The sequence below is a fragment of the Nannobrachium achirus genome (assembly GCF_963921795.1).
Source record: "Nannobrachium achirus genome assembly, chromosome: 15".
Taxonomy (NCBI): Eukaryota; Metazoa; Chordata; class Actinopteri; order Myctophiformes; family Myctophidae; genus Nannobrachium; species Nannobrachium achirus.
Window position 1 is genome coordinate 36,110,650 of NC_137822.1, and position 20,660 is coordinate 36,131,309.

Sequence of the window (20,660 nt, forward strand, 5' to 3'; positions counted from 1 at the left end):
TGTGTGTGTGTGTGTGTGTGTGGGTGCGTGCGCGCGCGTGCACGTGTTTGTGTGTCTCTCCACTGTGCCTGGCCACTACACTCAGGTGAGCTGACCACCGTGTCTAGATGGCCGGCTATATATGGGCCATCACGCTCCACAGCCTATCAGCGTGTCCACAGGCTCTGTCGCCGGGCGGATTCCCCCCAGAGGCAACCAATCAGAGCTACCGGAGGAGAATGGGCTACTTAGTGCAGCTTTGATGCCCACCAAGGTACAATGCCCTTGGCACAGCATGGGCACGGATAAGCCACACGTGTGCGTGTGTGTGTGCGTGCGAGCCAGCACCAAGCTCCTTAAGGTGACAAGCTTGGGTGTTGAAAATCAATCCTATCTCTGCGGCAAATTAATCCAACAGTGAAGTTCCTACACAGTTAAAACACCAGGTGTTCATTTTACTCTGACAGGGTACACATGGACACATGAACACTGAGGATTTTATAGTGTGCATCCAGTTTCCCACACTGGAGGCTCACACCAAAAGATGGAGAGTGGGTCGCGTTCTTGTGGGTCGGGACTCGCGAGTAAATGGCACTTTTTTTTTGTTGCTCATTTGTGCGTGAGTTTTACACAAATTAATTCACTGGTTCCCAAACTTTTAGCTCAAGACACAAAAGAGAATTTTGATGTCTCACTGGGACCAAAACTAGTGAGGATAGCAGATGTACGAGCTCAGATCGACTATTTTCATTTTCTGCTCATTTTCTGCTTTGAGCTGCATTTCATGTCATGAAAGGTGCTATACAAATAAAGTTTTATATTATATATTATACAGGGGTTGACACTAAGGTCTCAGAGGCACTTGCCCGTCGGGCAAGTACAGGTCATGTTCTACTTGCCCAAAGGTCATGCCCACTTGCCCGAAAAGTAAATCGTCTATTATAAAATGATAGGTAAGATTTTAATTACCGCTCAATTTAACACTTATTTCTTTACTTTCTGGGGTTGTGCGATAAAAATGTCATACTGTACCTCAATACTTACAAATCCAATACCAAATACCTACATACCGTAGCTATGATTGAATATGTCTATTTTTTCCACACTTGTTATTTTACATTTTTAAGTGTAGCAACAGTAAAAACAGCACAGTAATCAGTGCTTTTATTTTACATTCCACAGACCAGAAGACAGAGCGCGCTGTCCAAGTTCAGGTGTTTAGACAGATATCTTGTGTTGTGTTTATAGACGGTTCAAATGAGCACTTGCCCGGTCGGGCAACGTGAAAGCAAACTTCACCTGCCCGGTTCTGACAGTAAACTAATAATATAATTCAGGCATTGACAATGCCTGAATTATATTATTGCGACCGTAAGGTCGCAGTTTAGTATGAAAACCTCCACCGGCCGTCCGTCGGTCACACGTGCGGTCGACCGCACGTCACACGTGCGGTCGACGTGTGATGAGGTCACGATGAGTCATCTATGCCCAAATATAGATTTCTAGGTCAGATGGCCCATAGAGTTTGTGATGTCAAACCTAGCAACCCAATATAAACAAACCTGATGTCAGACCTGAAGTATCCTTTTATACCCATATATGGAGATACAGAGATCTCCATATATGGGCATATTAGAAAGCCCATATATGGGCATATACGGATGACATCAGGGATATCCATATATGGGCATAAAAGGGACAAGGGCTTACAGTTAAGAGATCTCCATATATGGGCATATCAGAAAGCCCATATATGTTCATATACTGATGACATCAGGAATATCCATATATGGGCATAAAAGGGACAAGGACTTACAGTTAAGAGATCTCCATATATGGGCATAAAGGGACAAGGACTGTTACAGTAGATATAGAGATGTCCATATATGGGCATAAATGAACAAGGACTGACAAACACTGAGATCTCCATATAACCTATGGGAATATAAGGGACGAGGACTGTCAGCTTGTAGACCTATTTTCTAAATATTGTTGTACATTAAAAACTTGAAATGGGTCGTTCTGCATAGTACTTGGGATTTGTTGATGTAAATGTTCACATAGAGTGTAATAATTGGTAAAACAAACTTTTGGCCTATTTGTGGAGATAAGCGACCAACGGTCGCTTATCTCCCGATTAGGGAGTCTTACTGGTTAGTTTACTGTCAGAACTGGCACAGCTTGTCCGTAGATGGACCGGTAACGCCTAACACTGTGGTTCCCCTGACACATCACTGTCTTGGCCATCTGGCCAGTGTGGCACAGAGTCACAGTGATGTGGACATCAGGGATGTCGATATATGGGCATAAAAGGGACAGAGTCACAATGATGTCACAGTGATGTGGACATTAGGGATCTCCATATATGGGCATAAAAGGGATTTGTTCCCCTGGCATCACAGGGATCTCCATATATGGTCTGTCTGTCTGTCTGTCTGTCTGTCTGTCTGTCGGTCTGGGTAACACTTGTATTTTTTGTTGATCGACTCTCACGTTCTGACATCATTGTGATGTCATTGGAACCAAATCCCCGTTATTGCTATATATGGAGATCCCTGTGATGCCAGGGCAACCAAATCACTTGTATGCCCATATATGGAGATCCCTGATGTTAAGCCCATATTGTGCATGCCAATATATAATCACTGTGATGTTAGGGGAACCAAATCCCTTTTATTGCCATATGGAGATCCATGTGATGCCAAGGGAACTAAATCCCTTTGGCCAGATGGCTAAGACATGACGCAACCTCGCCCTTTGGGGAGAGGTCACTTGTTGCCCTTAGGTGTCTTACTGGTTATATAAAATGGTTCAAACGTGTGCTTTGCTTGCACTCACATGTGTGCCTGGCCAGGGAGTAGTTGGACGAGGCTCCGCTGGTCAGACCGAAGCCCTCGGGCGCCTGCCCGCCGGTCCGAGCCCGCGCCGGGCCCTTCGGCGGCTCGATCTCTGCCCCGAACTCGGCCCCGATCACCCCCAGCAGCACGATGGCCGTGGCCTGCTTCCGCCTCTCCTCGTACGAGTTGGAGATCTTCTTGGCGTTGGGAGGGAGGTTGGACAGACAGCCTGGGAGCAGAGAGAGAGAGAATTATCACAGATTCATCGTCTAATACTAGTTGTTCTCTCAACCCGTGGGTCGAGAGTCGGGACCCTATTAACACATCTGGTGCCAACCCCGAGTTTCCCGAGTTTGTATTGGTACTACCTAGAGATGGACATCGGTATCGGCCGGTATCGAAAATCGGCCGGTATTATATAAAATCGGCCTCAATCGTTGACCGGCCGGTCCTAACGTAATTTCCGGTTTTCCGCCGATCAAAAATGACACGCATTCGCAGTACGCAACATGTGGCTCAACGCGCGCTGACCAAAACAAAGCAGCAGCGAAGCTAACGCTAACAGACTCATGAAGAAAACATGTCGCAGATTTGGACTTATTTCACTGTGTGCCAGGATGATCCAAAACTCGCTCTTTGCATTGATATTACCCGTTCGCTCAAATAAATAACTCCAACTCATTACAGTACATCTGAACAAAAGCAACGATGCGAGCTGAACGGGGCTATAGTGTTCCGTCTATCTCTCTCTCGCTCTCTCTCCCCGTCCCTCCCTCCCTCCACACTCCCTCTCACACCCACAACGAACAGTAGCTAGTGGTGGCTGGCTGCGTGAGTTTAGTCGAAAACAGCTGATCTACAAGGCATACAAACTCACATCATGCTAAAGAATGGTCAGATTAATGCACACGTTTTATGTGCTGAAGCACAGGGCACCATGCTATTCCCGCAAAAGTGCTGAAATCTATAGCAAAGGCTGCCGAAGAAGCGCTAAAAATGTCCGTGAAGCGTCTATTTTATTTTCCGTGCGAATCGTCTATTTTACGTGCTATCAACAGTGATTTTCCGATGTTTCCTCCCTGTTGGTAGCCAGCCACACATATCCCAAATATTGCGCTACATAAATGCATGTAATCATGAGCAGCATGAGTGTCCACTGTAGCCTGCTTGTTTAGCGTCCTGTGCTAAGATAAACACTTCTCTGAGTCTGATCACCCAATGTTGCCAGGTTTTGTTTTTGAGAGAGAAACAAGCAACCAGGGGGGTTGCTTGTTGATACTAATGACAGTATAAAAACAGAAAGGATTGCCAAGCCAATTTCACCAGCATATTAATAACAATGATAATAATAATAGTTAAATAGCACCAGCTTTCATTTTTCAAGTACAAACATTGCACTAGATTGAGTTCAAGTTTTATTTTCTTAAGTTAACTCAGTGCTGCTTAAAAAATTGTTGATTGTGACATTGAAAGTCAACTATTCCAGTGTTTAACTGGGGTACTACGAGTACCCCTGGTGATACCCAGAGGTACTGCATGGGATACTGAAGAAATGACATGGTAGAATACCAGACAACTGAGATGTGTTTTTGAATTTTGTTGATCAGTTGATGATTGGTTGTTGATTACTAGTTATTGACATGAAAACTGACTGAATCTTATTGTCAGTGTTGAAAATAAATCTGCTCAGGATGCACTGTTTGAAACTCACTCCATTTCTTATTTGTGATGTTATATTGTTGAACAGGGGTGTTATGCATATAGCCTACCATAGTTGTGGTTTTAATTGCAGTTATATAAGCAAAATGTTGTCTGGGAAAGGGAGTACTTGGATAAAAAAATCATGGAAAGGGTACTCAAGCCAAAAAATATATGGTGTATTGTATAATTATTGTTCTTTCTTAGATAGAAAATCGGTATCGGAAAAATCGGTATCGGCAGATCAGAATTTAATAAAACCGGAAATCGGAATCGGCCAAGAATTTTGCAATCGGTCCATCTCGTTACCCAGAGTTTCCCGAGTTTGGGCCGTTTTTGAAAAAAAAAATCTTTTTTTTTTTTCAAAAATTTTTTTTGGACCTCCAGAAATGTATTAGGCATGATCGCGACCGCGAAATTGCATGTTTAACCCCCATACCAACCCATTCTTTCAAACATGGCAGCCATGTTTGTTTACATCTGAAGAAAACATAATGGCTGATAAATCATGAATGCCTGAACGGATTTCCAAGCGGATTTTTTTGTTTGAAAGCTGTGAACAGTGGGCACACACGTGGTGCATCATCTAGGCATGGGCGTGCACTTTTTACACAATTGCGCAATTACATGGAAGTCTATGGTAACCATGGCAACGTGGGACATTGAAGAGAAAAAATCATAGCAACATAAGTTTTAACTTGATGTGCAACATAGTTTTCGCACTCGACAGTAAACAAACCAACATAAAGACAAGTTTAAGTGTATAGAGGGTATGTGCACATTTATAAAGTGACAATTAACTCATTTAGTGCCAGCGCCCTCTAGGGGCCATAGAATGCCAGGGTATCTCTCATAGGCGAGCGCTTTAGCTTCCAGGACCTCACCTTCCAGGACCTCAAGTGCTCACGTTCATGCACGTCATGGAAAGGTCCCGGATGATAATGCTAACAGAATGGCTATTCCCATTTTGTCATCTAAAAGATCATTTTTGGGCGATTTCGCCGTAAATAAACCTCGCGCCGCTTCCCTAAAGACACAATCCAGAGATATAAGCCTTCAAAGATGTGGTCTTTCATTGGATTAGGCGGAGATTGGCGATTTCGTTCGCAAATAACGGCCGGCCGGGAGGTTGCTAGCTTTCGGCTAGTAGCTAGAAAAATCAGGCCAGGCTTCAGAAGGCCTCTTATCATTTTATTCATTTCATTAAAAAAAGCCGGACTACTTCGGGATCGGCACACTCGTGTACTCATCGGAAGCGGCGCCGAACATTGGGTGAACATTGGGGAGCTCAAAAATGTATTTTAAACCATTTTTAATGGAATATATCGTCGGACAGAGTAGAATGGCTAGCTGGCTAGCGGCTAGCGAGCCAGGACCACCCACGACTCTACAAGCAGCTCGGGGTAAGTGAATTAATAAAAAAAAAATGTATTGGATTGAAATAAAGCCGAACTAGTTCGGGATCGGCACAGAATGAGTTAAGTACTTTTTAATACCTATAAAATGAGAAAATTAAACATTGGCTAAACTGTCAAATATTAGAGGCAGAAATTGTGAAAATAGCCGATCTACATGCTCACAACGCCTCGCAAGATCGGCTATTTTCACAATTGAGGCATACAAAAATGTAATGCCTCAACTCTTCAGGGTGGGGGGTCCTCAGTTCAAATATGTTTTTTTGGGGGGTCGCGGCCTGAAAAGGTTGAGAACTAGTGGTCTAATACTAGTGGTTCTCAACCCGTGGGTCAGGCGTGATTTGTTTCTGTATTCCTGAAAAAAGACAGTTGCTGCATCAAACTAAATCAACAAACTATGCTACGCAAACTGGTCAAACATTGGCCAAACTGGTCATTGGCCAGATTTGATTTGGCCAATGACACAAGCAATGATATCATCGAAAAACCACATCTTTATCCTCTTCCTGTTTATGTTTTTTCACAGATAGATAGATACCTTTATTATCGCCGAGAGGCAGCAAAGCAGTTTAAGATTACAAAGGTTACGAAAGTATGAAAAAACACACACACAAAAAAAAGTACTGTTGTGCATAGTGAAAAAAAGCAAGGCACAAACTAGAATAATATATACACAAAGATACAAAATACAAACAGAAGAAAATTGACATAATGTGTCGAAAAAGAAGTCAATGCTCATAAGTGTCACAACACAACACAAATATGCAATACTTAAAGCACAACTAATCAATGCAGAGTCAAACAAAAGTGTCCAAACAGTCGATGTTATTCAGTGCTAACATCGACTGTTTGGCCACTTTTGTTTGGCAGAGAATTGTCTTTTTCTTTACTTCTGTGTTGTCGATTGCTCTCGGTCAAAACAAGCTCCCAACGCACATTGTGAGCTTTTAGATCTGCTATTTTCAAAGGACGATTATACATTTGCAAACTTGAACGGGACATTCTACATAATGAGTACTTTTGGTACTTTTATTCAAGTAACCTTTGAATACCGGACTTCTACTTGTAACAGAGCATTTCTTAATTGCAGTATTGATACTTTTACTTCAGTAAAACATTTGAGTTGTCTTTCCACCAGTGGTGGGAGGGAGTGGTTCTTTCATTCAGCCTCCATTCAGAGTGAATGGTGTTAGAAACAGCAGGCGGCCTCAACGGCCCGCTTCTCTCCAATACAAGCAGCAACAAATGAACGGGCACACTTCTATTGTCACCGTTAGCACTTATTAGTTACACAACACACACACGCGCACAAACACATGCACATGGGTAGGCACACTTCACATTGTACTGGTTAAAGCCATTAGTCACAGTACACACACGCAGTGCCAGCCACGCACGCACGCACGCACGCACGCACGCACACACACACACACACACACACACACACACACACACACACACACACACACACACACACACACACACACACACACACACACACACACACACACACACACACACACACACACACACACACACACACACACACACACACACGGGCTCTGTCAGGGTCATGTTCAAAGAGCACTGGGCGCATTCAGCCACATGCAACAGTGGGAACCCTTTTGTTGTGTGTGAGAGAGAGAGGGGGGAGTTCTGAAGTAACAGGCGTGCTGCTCTATTGTCCTAAAAGAGGACCCCCAAAATGCTTTGTGTGTACGTGTGTGTGTGTGTGTGTGTGTGTGTGTGTGTGTGTGTGTGTGTGTGTGTGTGTGTGTGTGTGTGTGTGTGTGTGTGCGCGCGCGTTTGTGTCATGCCTACAATGAGGCTTTCTCAGACCCTCAGCAGGAGAGGAGAGTTCTGTAGGCTATTTAATCTATGGTTCAAGGGCCCAATAAAAGCTACGTGCAAAGTGTGTAAAATAAAAAGGGGTGTGTGTGTTTCATGTGCATTAATGTGTGTGTGTGTGTGTGTGTGTGTGTGTGTGTGTGGGTGTGCGTGTGCGTGTGTGTGTGTGTGTATAGGTGTTATCATCCAGCAGGTGTTTTGTCGCAGGATCCGATGGCACAAGCACTAAGGCACGTGCACGCGCCAGCTGTGACCTAGTCAATTGAGTGCGTCGTGAGCTTGCAGATCTGCCATTTTCACTCTATTTTAAAGGATGTTAGGGATTTACACTCCTTTAAGGCCTTCGGTAAGGCGTTCCACATTTTGGTGGTATAGCAGGAGGACGAGTTTGACCCTTTGTTTGAGTTGACTCTGGGTTTAACGTTTTTAAAGTGTTTTGTCAGGTACTTGGGTATCTTAGTGGTGTAGTGTATCTTGTACACCAGGCCCATTGCAAGATGCTGTACTCTGTCACCTACTCTGAGCCACCCCACTCTTAACTGGCTCTACGGCGAAGTATGCTTACCTGATGGATGGATGGATTTTTGTCGGGTGGAAACCTTGTACGGTATGTACCAAACCGTTCGTTTTGCATTTATCATTTTAAAAATGATTTAAACTAGTGAAAATAGCAGATCTACAAGCACACAACGCCTCGCACGGTGCGAGGCGTTGTGTGCTTGCAGATCTGCTTCACTAGTCTTGTGCGACAGTCTTGTATGATGAAGCAGGGCTTTATTTTACAAAAAAACATTGGAAATACAAGGTTTACGCCCCGACAGTGACAACACACAAGCCTGAACCCCGTCATACTATACTATACTACACCATATTTATTCCCATGCTATATTTCCATTTTATTTAATGGGATTGCTAAAAGCAGCAGGCTGTCATTTGGGAGAGAGCCCCAGCGGCCAGGCCAGATAAATGGATTAGGGATGGCATCCTTCTCCATTCTTCCAGCCCCCCAGCCCCCCCTCCCCCCAGGCCGAACTGGGCCAGTAGATAACAGCATTAGAAATAAGAGTCCCCATCCAGAATCCCTAAAAAGTTTAGATGTACAGAAGATGGGAGGGAGGGAGAAAAGGACAGAGCTGGAGCAGCACGGGACCCCATCCCCCCTACAAGCTGTTTACGCTTGGTATAGTGTAGTCTCGCGTAGCCAGACAACTATTCCACAATCTTCGAATGCTATACAGAGTCTGGAACGACAGCTCCCGAACGGCGAGTATCGGAAGCAGTCACGGAAAATCACAGGCTTTTAAAATGTATATACTCTGGCAGTGGATGAGTTAACACATCTGGTGCCAACCCCGAGTTTCCCGAGTTTGTATTGATACCAACGCTGTGCCAACCCAGAGTTTCCCGAGTTTGGGCCGTTTTTGAAAAAAAAAAAAAAAAAAAAAAAAAAAAAAAAAAAAAATTTCCAAAATTTTTTTTTGGACCTCCAGAAATGTATTAGGCATGATCGCGATCGCGAAATTGCATGTTTAACCCCCATACCAACCCATTCTTTCAAACATGGCAGCCATGTTTGTTTACATCTGAAGAAAACATAATGGCCCATAAATCATGAATGCCTTAACGGATTTCCAAGCGGATTTTTTTGTTTGAAAGCTGTGAACAGCATCTACACACGTGGTGCATCATCTAGGCATGGGCGTGCACTTTTTACACAATTGCACAATTACATGGAAGTCTATGGTAACCATGGCAACGCGAGACATTGAAGAGAAAAAATCATTGCAACATAAGTGTTAAAAGGAGTAGTTCACCCCCAAAATCACCTTTTTCTATCTATTATTCACGCCATGGAGACTTGAGTTCAATAATATTTTTTTGTATTTGTCGCATTCCTAAGACAAACATTTGATTACAATAAATGTATCCCCGGAATCAATGGAGGTAAATTTACTATAATACATTTTTTGTCTTGGAATGTGACAAATACAAAAGGGGGAAAAAGTCATTTTGGGGGTGAACTACTCCTTTAATTGAATGATCAATCAATTGATTGTGTACTCAGCTATTTTCTTTATTTTTTAAGGTATTGAAAAGAGTCTCAAAAGTCCTTAAATTGGTACTTCACTGTCTCCCCAGTAAAAAAATTATAATAAAACACGTGAGGAACCAACCCACATATTGAGAACCACAACTATACATTGTCCTGGCCAACGTATGTTAGACTCCAGTCTATTGAGCGGCTGCTCTCTCTCTCTCTCTCTCTCTCTCTCTCTCTCTCCCTCTCTCTCTCTCTCTCATGTGTTGGTAGAGGAGGAGGAGGAGGAGAGAATATAGATTTTTGAAGCCCATCGATTGTCTACCTTTACTACCAACCGATCTATTTTAATGACATTGTATCTAAATCCTATTTGGCCACAAACCAGGGCTTCCAAACATAACCCAATAAACTAAAAATGAGGAGAGACAACTGCGTGCTCTCTCTCTCTCTCTCTGTGTGAGTCTATTCTGTCTCTCACATGCACAAAGTTTCTTGTTCTCTCTTACATTCTCTCTCACGTGTGCGAGCGCGCGCGCGCGCACACACACACACACACACACACACACACACACACACACACACACACACACACACACACACACACACACACACACACACACACACACACACACACACACACACACACACACACACACACACACACACACACACACACACACACACACACAATGCTGTTACATTCCATCTTTGGAAGCAGAAGAAGGGTGGATATATGGAGGGTACATCAATTAAAGAGCAGCAGGGTGGCTTAATGTACAGTCCCATGTAATCCCAGTACAACATTCAGAGATACAGTACATACAGTATAATGAAAAGTCATCCTACCTGACCCCTGCTAACCTCAAACAGCTGTTGATCAAAGAAAGAAAGACTAAACTGTGTTATTGCGGTAGCAAACTGTACTGTACAGTACGTACTGTATGTATGTACAATGTATGTAGTATGTATTTAACCCATTTAGACCTGGAACCACTTTAACCATTATTTTATGCTTTAACTATTCAAAAATAGCAGATAATATACAAGCTTGCAGATCTGCCATTTTTGAAAAATCTTGAATGTTTTTGCAAATCTTTGAATATATCATTTGTAGCTCAAATATTTGCTTCTAGGGGGTCCCTGGAACAACATATTTTGAGATGGGGGTCCGTGGCCAAATACATGTCATTTTTGGGGTTCTAGACATGAAAAAGTTTAAGAACCACTGATTTAGGATTTAGGAGACACATAGAATAGAATCGGGTCAAAACGGTGGAAGTGGTGGAAGTCCTGAATTCCAACTGTACCAGTACTCATAGTGCAGAATGTCCCAATTCAAGTTTTCAAAAGTACAAACATCTTTTGAAAATAGCAGATCACAATGCATTGAGGGCCTGTAGATCGGCAAAACCTACAGACTAGTAACCAAGTTTTCAAATAAATGTAGTGGAGTATAAAGTACAATATTTGTATTGTGTGTTTTCTGTTATTGCGGATTTGCGGGTAAAAAGCTTCGGCAGAAAACAACCGACGGACGACAAGCTCACAGCGGGGTTTACGGCGGGTCAAGGAGGAGAGGAAGAGGACAGTTGTTGAAAAAAGGATGGACGGCATTGCTGAGAGAGGGCGGGTTGGAGTGTGACAAAGCCCCCAGAGCGGCTTGGAAACTGTGAAGCCGGCTTGCCCTACTGGCCAAAGCTGGAACTGCAGGCGAGGTGAACTACCGGTACATGTACAAGCAAAAGAGCGCGCCGCAGGGGTCTGCTTTGTTTTCATAGACGTAGTTCCACGTTCGTGACATAAGACGTTTGTCGACGCAAGAAAAATTGGCTCACTTTGCACCCACAATGCACCTGGATTCAGCTACTTCCGGCAGTCTTCCGGGTGCTTCAGAATGCCACTGAACAACTTGCATTGAAATGAATAGCTGGGGGCAGGGCTGTCCACTGTCTATATATGTTACCTCTATGAGTGTGACAAGCAGGAGGGAAGAGGAAGAAGAGGGTGGGGGGGGGGGGAGTCAGCATGGTGGTTCTAGGGCAGAGCAAAGGGCTGAGGATGGAGAGAGAGAGAGAGAGAGAGAGAGAGAGAGAGAGAGAGGCTAACAAAAGGCAGCTAGTTCTTTGTGTGAAACAGCAATCAATACCTCAGGGCTTATAATGTAACAGACACAACACACACACGCTCAGCCACTTCAGATACACACACCAAGTCTTTCTGATTTACTCAGCCACTCTTTCTCAACACCCTCCTTTCCCGTCATCTTTCTTGACGCCCTCAACCATCTATCGTATCTGAATGATGCATTTGACTTGAAACGATACACACACAAGCGTGCATTTATCCTTTAAATGAATGGTTTGGTTACAATGATTAAATTCTGACATGCTACTGGTTTTGTTTGTTTATGAAAATAGTAAAAAAAATGCATGCCAAGATAGAATCCAGACTTATTTAGTAGGGGTGCAACAGATAATCAAAGCAATATTATGGGCATATCAGTCCAGGGCAGGAATTTCATGTTCAGTTTGGCCTTGTGCAAATGGCATAACCTGAGGCCACAGTGGCCTTAATGTCCCAGCTGACTGTACCACTTTCTCCTCTGTCTCTTTCTTTTCAATATGTAGACAGTAGACACCGGTGTCTCTTTCTTGTCATGTACATTTTCTGAAATCTTAACTCCCCAGTCCCCATCTTTAAACCAATCCAGTGACTTTCATTGGTGCAGGGCTGAGCATGGATCAGATTGTAGATACCATCATTTATCTATTTCACTGCAGATTAGGTTATCATCCCTAACCCTTAAATTCAACATTCTTTCATGGACTAAAATCTTGTTTTATTTGATGGCCTTCCTGGCCTCAAAAAATGGACACCACCAAAGGCCAAGTGGCCTTGCCCCTAAAATGACGAAAATCCAGGCCCGTATCAGTCGGATTTGTGCTGTTCATTTCATTAAGCGTCATGCGAAGCTTGGCCAATGTGACCCTGGCCACACGTATACAGACAGACATGGGACAAACAGACACAGCCTGATGTAGGAGCTTGTAGCTCACAACGAATCGCAAAGCTTGTACATTTGCAATTTTCGATTGTTCGATAAATGGAAAAAGTAATGAATAGAACAATCACTACCAAAATAACTGATAACCCTTTCACTTACTGTCGCCCTCAAGACCCTGCCAAACCCTGTCTTACTGCCATCAAAGCAGTCACCTGTCTGTCTGTCACTAAGCTCTGAGGCACCGCCCACACACCCTCCCACTACACTTATTGGCTCCATTTCAGCTCTGTCCACTCCATCTCCCAAACATGGAACCCCCCCCCCCCCCCCCCCCCCCCAATCAAAGCTGCCTCCATTGGTAATCAATGGTAGACTGGTAAGACCCGATCACCGGGGATTGTGGGTAGGGATAAGTAAGAGGAGTAAAATTGATGTGAGAACGAGAAAGAGACAGACAGACAGACAGACAGACAAGGGAAAGAGGGAGAGCGATGATGATGAGAGAACGAGGGAGACAGAGAGACGCGTAGGAATTAAATAGAAAAAACACAATATTGAAAGAGCGCATAAGGTTAGAAAACTGAACGTTAAATACAGTATACAGGCCTATACTGTATACGGTATACACACACATAGTAGTACACAAAGCCTGTTCAAATTTGCACCTTATGCTCACAACTAGGCCATACATGGCCTCCTTGTGCACGAGGCGCAAGTTGGCACCTAGAAAGAATGCAGTTCTAGTTATTATTGTGCATACCTATAGGTTGTAAGGTATTTGAGTTACTGTTGCCTTTCTATCGGCTCAAACCAGTTTGGGCACCATTCTCTGTAAACCCTAGTATAGATGGTTGTTGCATGAAAACCCCAGCAGATCAGCACCCAGACCAGCCCATTTTGCCACCAAAAGTCATGCCACGCCACGTTCAAAGTCACTTAAATCACCTTTTATTCCCCATTTTGTTCAGTTTTAACTGCAGCAGATCATCTTGACCAAGTGTGCATGCCTGAACGCATTGAGTTGCTGCCAGGTAATTGGCCGAGTAGAACTTTACGTCCACGTGCAGTTGGACAGGCGTACCTATAATAAAGATACCGGTGTGTGTGTTAGTGTGTGTTAGTGTGTGTTGGTGTGTGTTAGTGTGTGTTGGTGTGTGTTAGTGTGTGTTGGTGTGTGCGCGCGCCCTTGCACAGAGGCGGGGGCCATAACATAAATGTCACGAGACGGTAAAACAGGGACATAATTGAAAACACAATTAAGTTGGCAGAGAGGGGGGAAAAACATTAAAGAGAGATGTTGAGATGCCTGCTGCCCTTCTGTGTGAAGGTTGAGAGGAAAAGACAAAGACAAAAGAGAAAGAAAGAAACACACAGAGAGAGAGAGAGACAGAGAGAAGGGCCCTATTTTCATCCATCCTAAAGCCTAACCCCTAAACCTCTTTGCCTTTTTTTTTTTATAAAAAAAATAAAAAAATTAAATGGTTCAAATTGCTGATATACAAGCTCACAACATCTCGATGTAGATCGGCTGATTGAAGTATTTAAAGATTTTTTCAAAATAGTAAAAAGGGGTTTTAAGCTTAGCATGGACGAACATAGGGCCCAGAGAGAGAGAGAAGAGAGAGAGAGAGAGAGAGAGAGAGAGAGAGAGAGAGAGAGAGAGAGAGAGAGAGAGAGAGAAAGAGATACAGGGACAGATATTTGATGTCTATGCACACATAGACATCAAAGGGGGCTTGAGCCCCCTGCCCTTTTATCCATCTGTAATAAGTGCCCTCTCCAGACCATGAATGCAGTTTTTACTATGTTTGAAAGAAATGCAAATGCCCTCTTTCCATGCCATACCTGAAGGCAGCATTCAAGAGAATTGCCTTGTCCAAACTCTCCTGAACTTGAACGCAGCATCTTATGTTGAAATAATTGCCCTCTCTGTGTAGAATCAAGGATCGAAAATAGCCGACCTCCAAGCTCACAACGCATCGCAGCGTGACACGTTGTGAGCTTGGAGGTCTGCTATTATCGATATTTTCACCAAAAGGCCCTTTTTCCCCTACAAACGTCAGCCTCTGCCTCTCTAACATTCTCTGCACGTCCCTGAGAGACAGGGATAGAGAGGAGGGGGAGGGTGTAACTCATCAGACAAACCCCTGCCTGCAATAAAAAAACATAATACTTTCTTCATGAAGGCCTGTAGTGATTGAGGCCGTCCAATGTCCCTGCATTAGAGAAATTAACATCCGGCTCCATCTGTCAGGACGGAACGATTAAACCACACGCTTCTTGACAGCCCTGGGGATGAGGAGAGAATAACCCGGCGCTTCTTATTAAAACCCTGTCAAGTCGCACATTACACGCACAAAACAAACACATAAAAGATTGGAGGGAGAAAAAAAAATTATGGAAGAAGAGAGAATAAGGCTTTTAACCCATTTAGGCCTAGAATTATTGAATGCTTTAACAAGTGAAAAATTTGAAAAAGTCTTGAAAATGTGTGCAAATCTTTGAATATATGTATTTTCAAAGCGAACGTTTGTAACTCAAATTTTGCTTCTGGGTGGTCCCTGGAACTGAATATTTTGAGATGGGGGTCTGTGGCCAAATACATATCATTTTGGGGGTCCTACACATGAAAAGGTTTGAGAACCACTGACATAGTAGTCTCTCAAGAACAGACTAACTGAGCTCCAGTTAAGTGAAAAGGACCTTTTCTTTGACGATGGCTGGCCAGATTGCTGACATAGAAACATAGGTTTTTCAAAAATTCTTTGAAGGATTCAAAAGACACTTATAGAATCGGGTCAAAATTCTAATTTTCACAATTTTTCAAAAATAGCAGATCTACAGGCTCGCAGCGCGGCACTCGGTGCCGCGCTGTGAGCTTGTATATCTGCTATTTTTCAATAGTTAAAGCATAAAATATTGATACACAATATGTGTACCCGTTCTAAATGGGTTAATACCTCCAACCCCTGCTGTAATAATTTTACATTATGAACCGTCAGAGAAATAATGTGATTTACCGTATCATCTCGGGATGAAAACGTGATTGGTTCTGCGGAGGGAAAGAAGTTTCAAAAGTAAAGACGAAGAAGACACTATTCTCTCTTCGGTTTGCGTTGTCTTTCATTTATTTTCTATCGTCACTGTCGGGTGGAAACCTTGTATGTCCAAAACTGTTCCTTTTTAGTATTATTATTTAAAAAAAAAAACAAGTTAAAGTAGTGAAAATAGCCGATCTACAAGCAGACAATACACCTCTCACCGCGCGGTGTTGTGACGATATATTGGTTATAAACAATGTTATCACCCGACAGCGACAATATTAGAACTATCAGAGTAGAAAAACTAGGATGGCTAGTTAGAGAGTAGGAAAGGAGGCGAGGACAAAAGAGAAGACATCTATCCATCCATCCTCTCACATCCTCTTTCCATCTTCCTCAGTGTCTCAAAGCCATGCATCTGCAGAGCAACAACATGAACACCAGCAGCCCCTGCTGGTCAACAGAGGAACAGCAAGTAATTTGGACCTTGCACATCAAGTGGTTTCCTGTGTGTGTGTGTGTGTGTGTGTGTGTGTGTGTGTGTGTGTGTGTGTGTGTGTGTGTGTGTGTGTGTGTGTGTGTGTGTGTGTGTGTGTGTGTGTGAGAGTGTGTGTCATCCTGAAGCCAGCCACTGTGGCAGAGAGAGAGAGAGAGACCGTGGAGCCAGTGGGTAATTTAATCCCTTAGACAATCAATGTACAGCTTGTTCCCACCTCTGGCTATGGGGCTATACTTCCTTATTCCTGTTTACAGCAGGTCATGTGATGGGGGGGGGGGGGGGGGTGTTCAGTAAAAGATGAGTAAACTAAATGAGAGGGCAGAGGAGAGGAGACTTATCAGAGAAACGGAACATTCCTTGTTAAATGACGATTAGGTGGGTCGCTCTCAACTGTGCAACGAGTGGCTCTATTTTCATACGAGCTAAACATGGCATTATGCAGTGAAGTTGGACATCGCTATTTGGGCAAATAGCAGATCTACAAGCTCGCGGCACGTCATGCTGCGACATGATACGAGCTTGAGGTTACAGTACTTGCATTTTAGTATAAGTTACTTTTAATGAGAAAAGTTCTGAAAAGGCAACGGCACATCACGGACATCAGAGTAACATCATGACATACACCTTGTCCTTGCTGTCAGGTAGAAACCTAATATCTCAATATTTTAACTTTTTGTGATTTCTTCCGTATATTAATCATACTACACCGTCACACAAGACCATCAAAAGTAGCAGATCTGAGCATGTTGATCTGCTACTTTAGAATTTGAATCTTGAAAAGTAAACATTTTTGGACATATATGAGGTTTCCACCCGACAGAGGCGATACATAAGCTGCTAGTTGTACATGGAGTCCTGTATTTCACTGGTTCTCAACCTTGTCAGGCCACGACCCCCAAAATAGTCATGTTTTAACTGGGGACCCCCCACCCTGGGGACCCCCCACCCAGCAATAAGTTGAGGCATTACATTTTGATTAACACGTTCTATTGTGAAAATAGCAGAACTAGAACCAAGAACCTAGAATGAATTGTGAAAACAGCCGATCTACATGCTCACAACGCCTCGTAACGCAAGGCGTTGTGAGCATGTAGATAGGCTATTTTCACAATTCCTGCCTCTAATATTTGGCCAATGTTTAAATTGTCATTTTAGAGGTAATAAATGGTCCTTAAATTGTCATTTTAGAAATGTGCAGATACCCTCTATACACTTAATCTTTATGTTGGTTTGTTTACTGTTGAGTGAGAAAACAATGTTGCACATTAAGCTAATCATCTGGGGACCCCCCAAAATAATTTGGGGACCCCCCTGAGGGTCCCGACCCACAGGTTGAGAACCACTGCTGTATTTAACATACTTGGTACAATATATTGGCCTATGCATGTAGTACAGTACACTGTAATCCTACTTCCACTGCTGACATCACATAGTATGAGGAATGTTGGTGCATGGAGGATTTAGCTGATCAAACACAATTTCCTAAATGTACATAAACACATTGATTGTTCATGAGAATAATTACGGTGAATCTAATTTGCACTGCAGCGTTTAAAACTATCTGTGCTAATATGGTCTATCTATGGACTATCTATGGAGGCTGTTTCACCCCACTCCAAGGAAAATTATCCAATCACTCACTCATCTAAATGCAATCAATTAAGCACCTCATCAAACAAGCAACACCATTTGATTGTCTTTTCTTTCTTTCTTTCTTTCTGCACACTATCCTATATCAATGATATAGTGCCCCTCCCCCAACTAGTGTTGATGATGTCTCGCACAGGACCACAATGGAAACAAGCCCCACGGGGCTTTTTGTGTTCCTTTTAACTCATTGAGTGCCAGCCTATCACCACTAGAGGGCGCCCAGTGACCAGAGAATAATAGAGATATGCTGGTAATGCATGCCCAAGCCCTGGAGCCATGACTTGCCTGAACACTTTCCTTTGTGCATGTACAGGAAGTTACTCTTCCTGTACAAGTTAGCTTGAAGTTAGCTATTGGCTACCAAGCATTTTAGAAGCCTTATTTTCGTCAACTTAGCCATGATTAAACCTTGCACACCTCATGCATGGGAAAAAAACAGAGAAGAATGAGCTCTAAAAAATCCAATGCAATCCTGGATTGCATTGGAGTGGATTTGTGCAGTTTGTTCACAGCTTTCAAACAAAAAAATCCGATTGGAAATCCGTTCAGGCATTCTTGAGATAATCGCCATTATGTTTTACATGTAATGTAAACAAAAATGGCTGCCCTGTATGTTAGATGGGGTTGTATGGGGGTGGAACATGCAAAATCGCGATTGAAATCATGTTCACCAGATTTGATGGGGTCCAAAAAAAAAAAAAAAAAATTCAAAAACAATTTTTTCAATTAAAAAAAAAAAAAAAAACAAAACAAAACGAACTTGTTCGGGATCGGCACTCTACGATACGCTAATAAAGCCGAACTAGTTCGGGATTGGCACTCAATGAGTTAACAATCACTGTAATATCGTACCACTGTACTCAACTTTATCAACTTTATTTTACTGTAACTGTGCACCGAAAATAGACGTTGGCAGTGTTTTCTCTGCACATTCAAGAGTGCACACAATTCTGGAATGACTGTAATTGTGTGTGCCCATTTCAATGTGCTTGCGTGTGTGTGTGTGTGTGTGTGTGTGTGTGTGTGTGTGTGTGTGTGTGTGTGTGTGCTCATGTACGTGTGAGTGTGCATGTACGTACAGTGTGTGTGTGTGTGTGTGTGTGTGTGTGTGTGTGTGTGTGTGTGTGTGTGTGTGGAGCAGGTGCAGGGAGTGAATATTAGCGTGTCTGGCCTTGAACCTCAGTGTTCCCCCGTTTCTATAATGCAGAGCCTGGCACATTTCTCTCTCTCTCTCTCTCTCTCTCTCTCTCCCCCTCTCTCTCTCTCTCTCTACCGTATCTCTCTCTCTCTCTCTCTGTGTCTCTCTCTCTACCTCTCTCTATCTCTACAGTATCTCTCTCTCTACCTCTCTCTCTCTCTCTCTCTCTACAGTAGTAATACTGCAATGTAGAATACTAATAAAAACGGTAGTGAAAAAAATTGTCCAGAATTCAAAATGCACTTGAGTAAAAGTACAAAAGTATTGATATCGAAATTAAATTACCAAAAGTAGAAAGTACTCATGGTGCAGAACGCACGCCTCCGCATGCGTGCAAGTCACCAGTCATGTTGCCATACCTTAGCTTTTGCTGAACTGACGCCACTGTCTGTATCTCTCCCTCTCTCTCTGTATCTTTCCCCCTCTTTTTCTCTCTCTCTCTCTCTCTCTCTCTCCCCCCCCCCCCCCCCCCCCCTTCCTGCTGTTCTGCAGAGGGGCAGATTGTTGAGGCACAGCAGCAGGGGGTGAGATAGGCCAGTGGCGTGTGTGTGTGTGTGTGTGTGTTGTATTGTATTTCTTTGTGAATCCCTGCACTCACTGTGCACGGCTGCACGCTCTGTGTGTGTGTGTGTGTGTGTGTGTGTGTGTGTGTGTGTGTGTGTGTGTGTGTGTGTGTGTGTGTGTGTGTGTGTGTGTGTGTGTGTGTGTGTGTGAGAGAGAGAGAGAGAGATCTGAGGATGGGAGATACATATTACGTATGTATAAGTAAAAGAGTGAGCTGGGACTAGCATTATTCCATTCAATATCACGATTTCTAACTTTTACCTCCATCACAATTAATGAACAGATTTTACAATTTGTTGCGATGTGAGCTTGTACAGTAGTTAGTTAGTTTAACTTGTAGTTAACCCCCTCCTCCCAAAAAATAAATAAGTAGATATATAATGCAATAATGCTAAAATAACTGTTATTGTTAATACGATTACGTAATTATTATGATGACACCACATGCACACCTCTGCATGTGCACACACTGCATGCACATGCACATGCACATAGCAACCCACAACACCAGGCACACACACACACCCACACCCACACACACACACGCGCGTGCGCGCACACACACGGATCCCCAAGGCCAGTGCTTTATCTTTGTGTCACATTCTCCTAAATCCTGACAGACATGCACAATGACGCGCACGCACACACACATATGGTGTGTCTCACAAGCACACGCACACACGCTGCCCATCCCCCCAGTTGCACATGTCATCACACCATCCATTCAAGCATAGGACAGGTGTGAGTGTTAGTGTGTGTGTGTGGGTGTGTGTGAGAGACAGAGAGAGAGAGAGAGAGAGAGAGAGAGAGACAGACAGAAAGTGGGGAAGAAAGAGAGGCAGAGAGAGAGAGAGAGAGAAGAGTTAAATAGAAGGATGATATAGAG

At 43.4% G+C, this 20,660-nt stretch overlaps 1 protein-coding gene across 1 annotated transcript in view; it reads right to left on the minus strand.

Annotated features, from left to right (window-relative positions):
* The window catches only part of wdr7 (WD repeat domain 7), a gene marked incomplete at its 3' end in the record, with an annotated part of 160,685 nt that overhangs the window by 30,828 nt on the left and 109,197 nt on the right, over positions 1–20,660 (minus strand). The window contains exon 23 of the mRNA XM_080743819.1: positions 2,818–3,045. Within this exon, the coding sequence (XP_080599945.1) occupies positions 2,818–3,045 (228 nt within the window). The remainder of the gene's footprint in view (positions 1–2,817; positions 3,046–20,660) is intronic.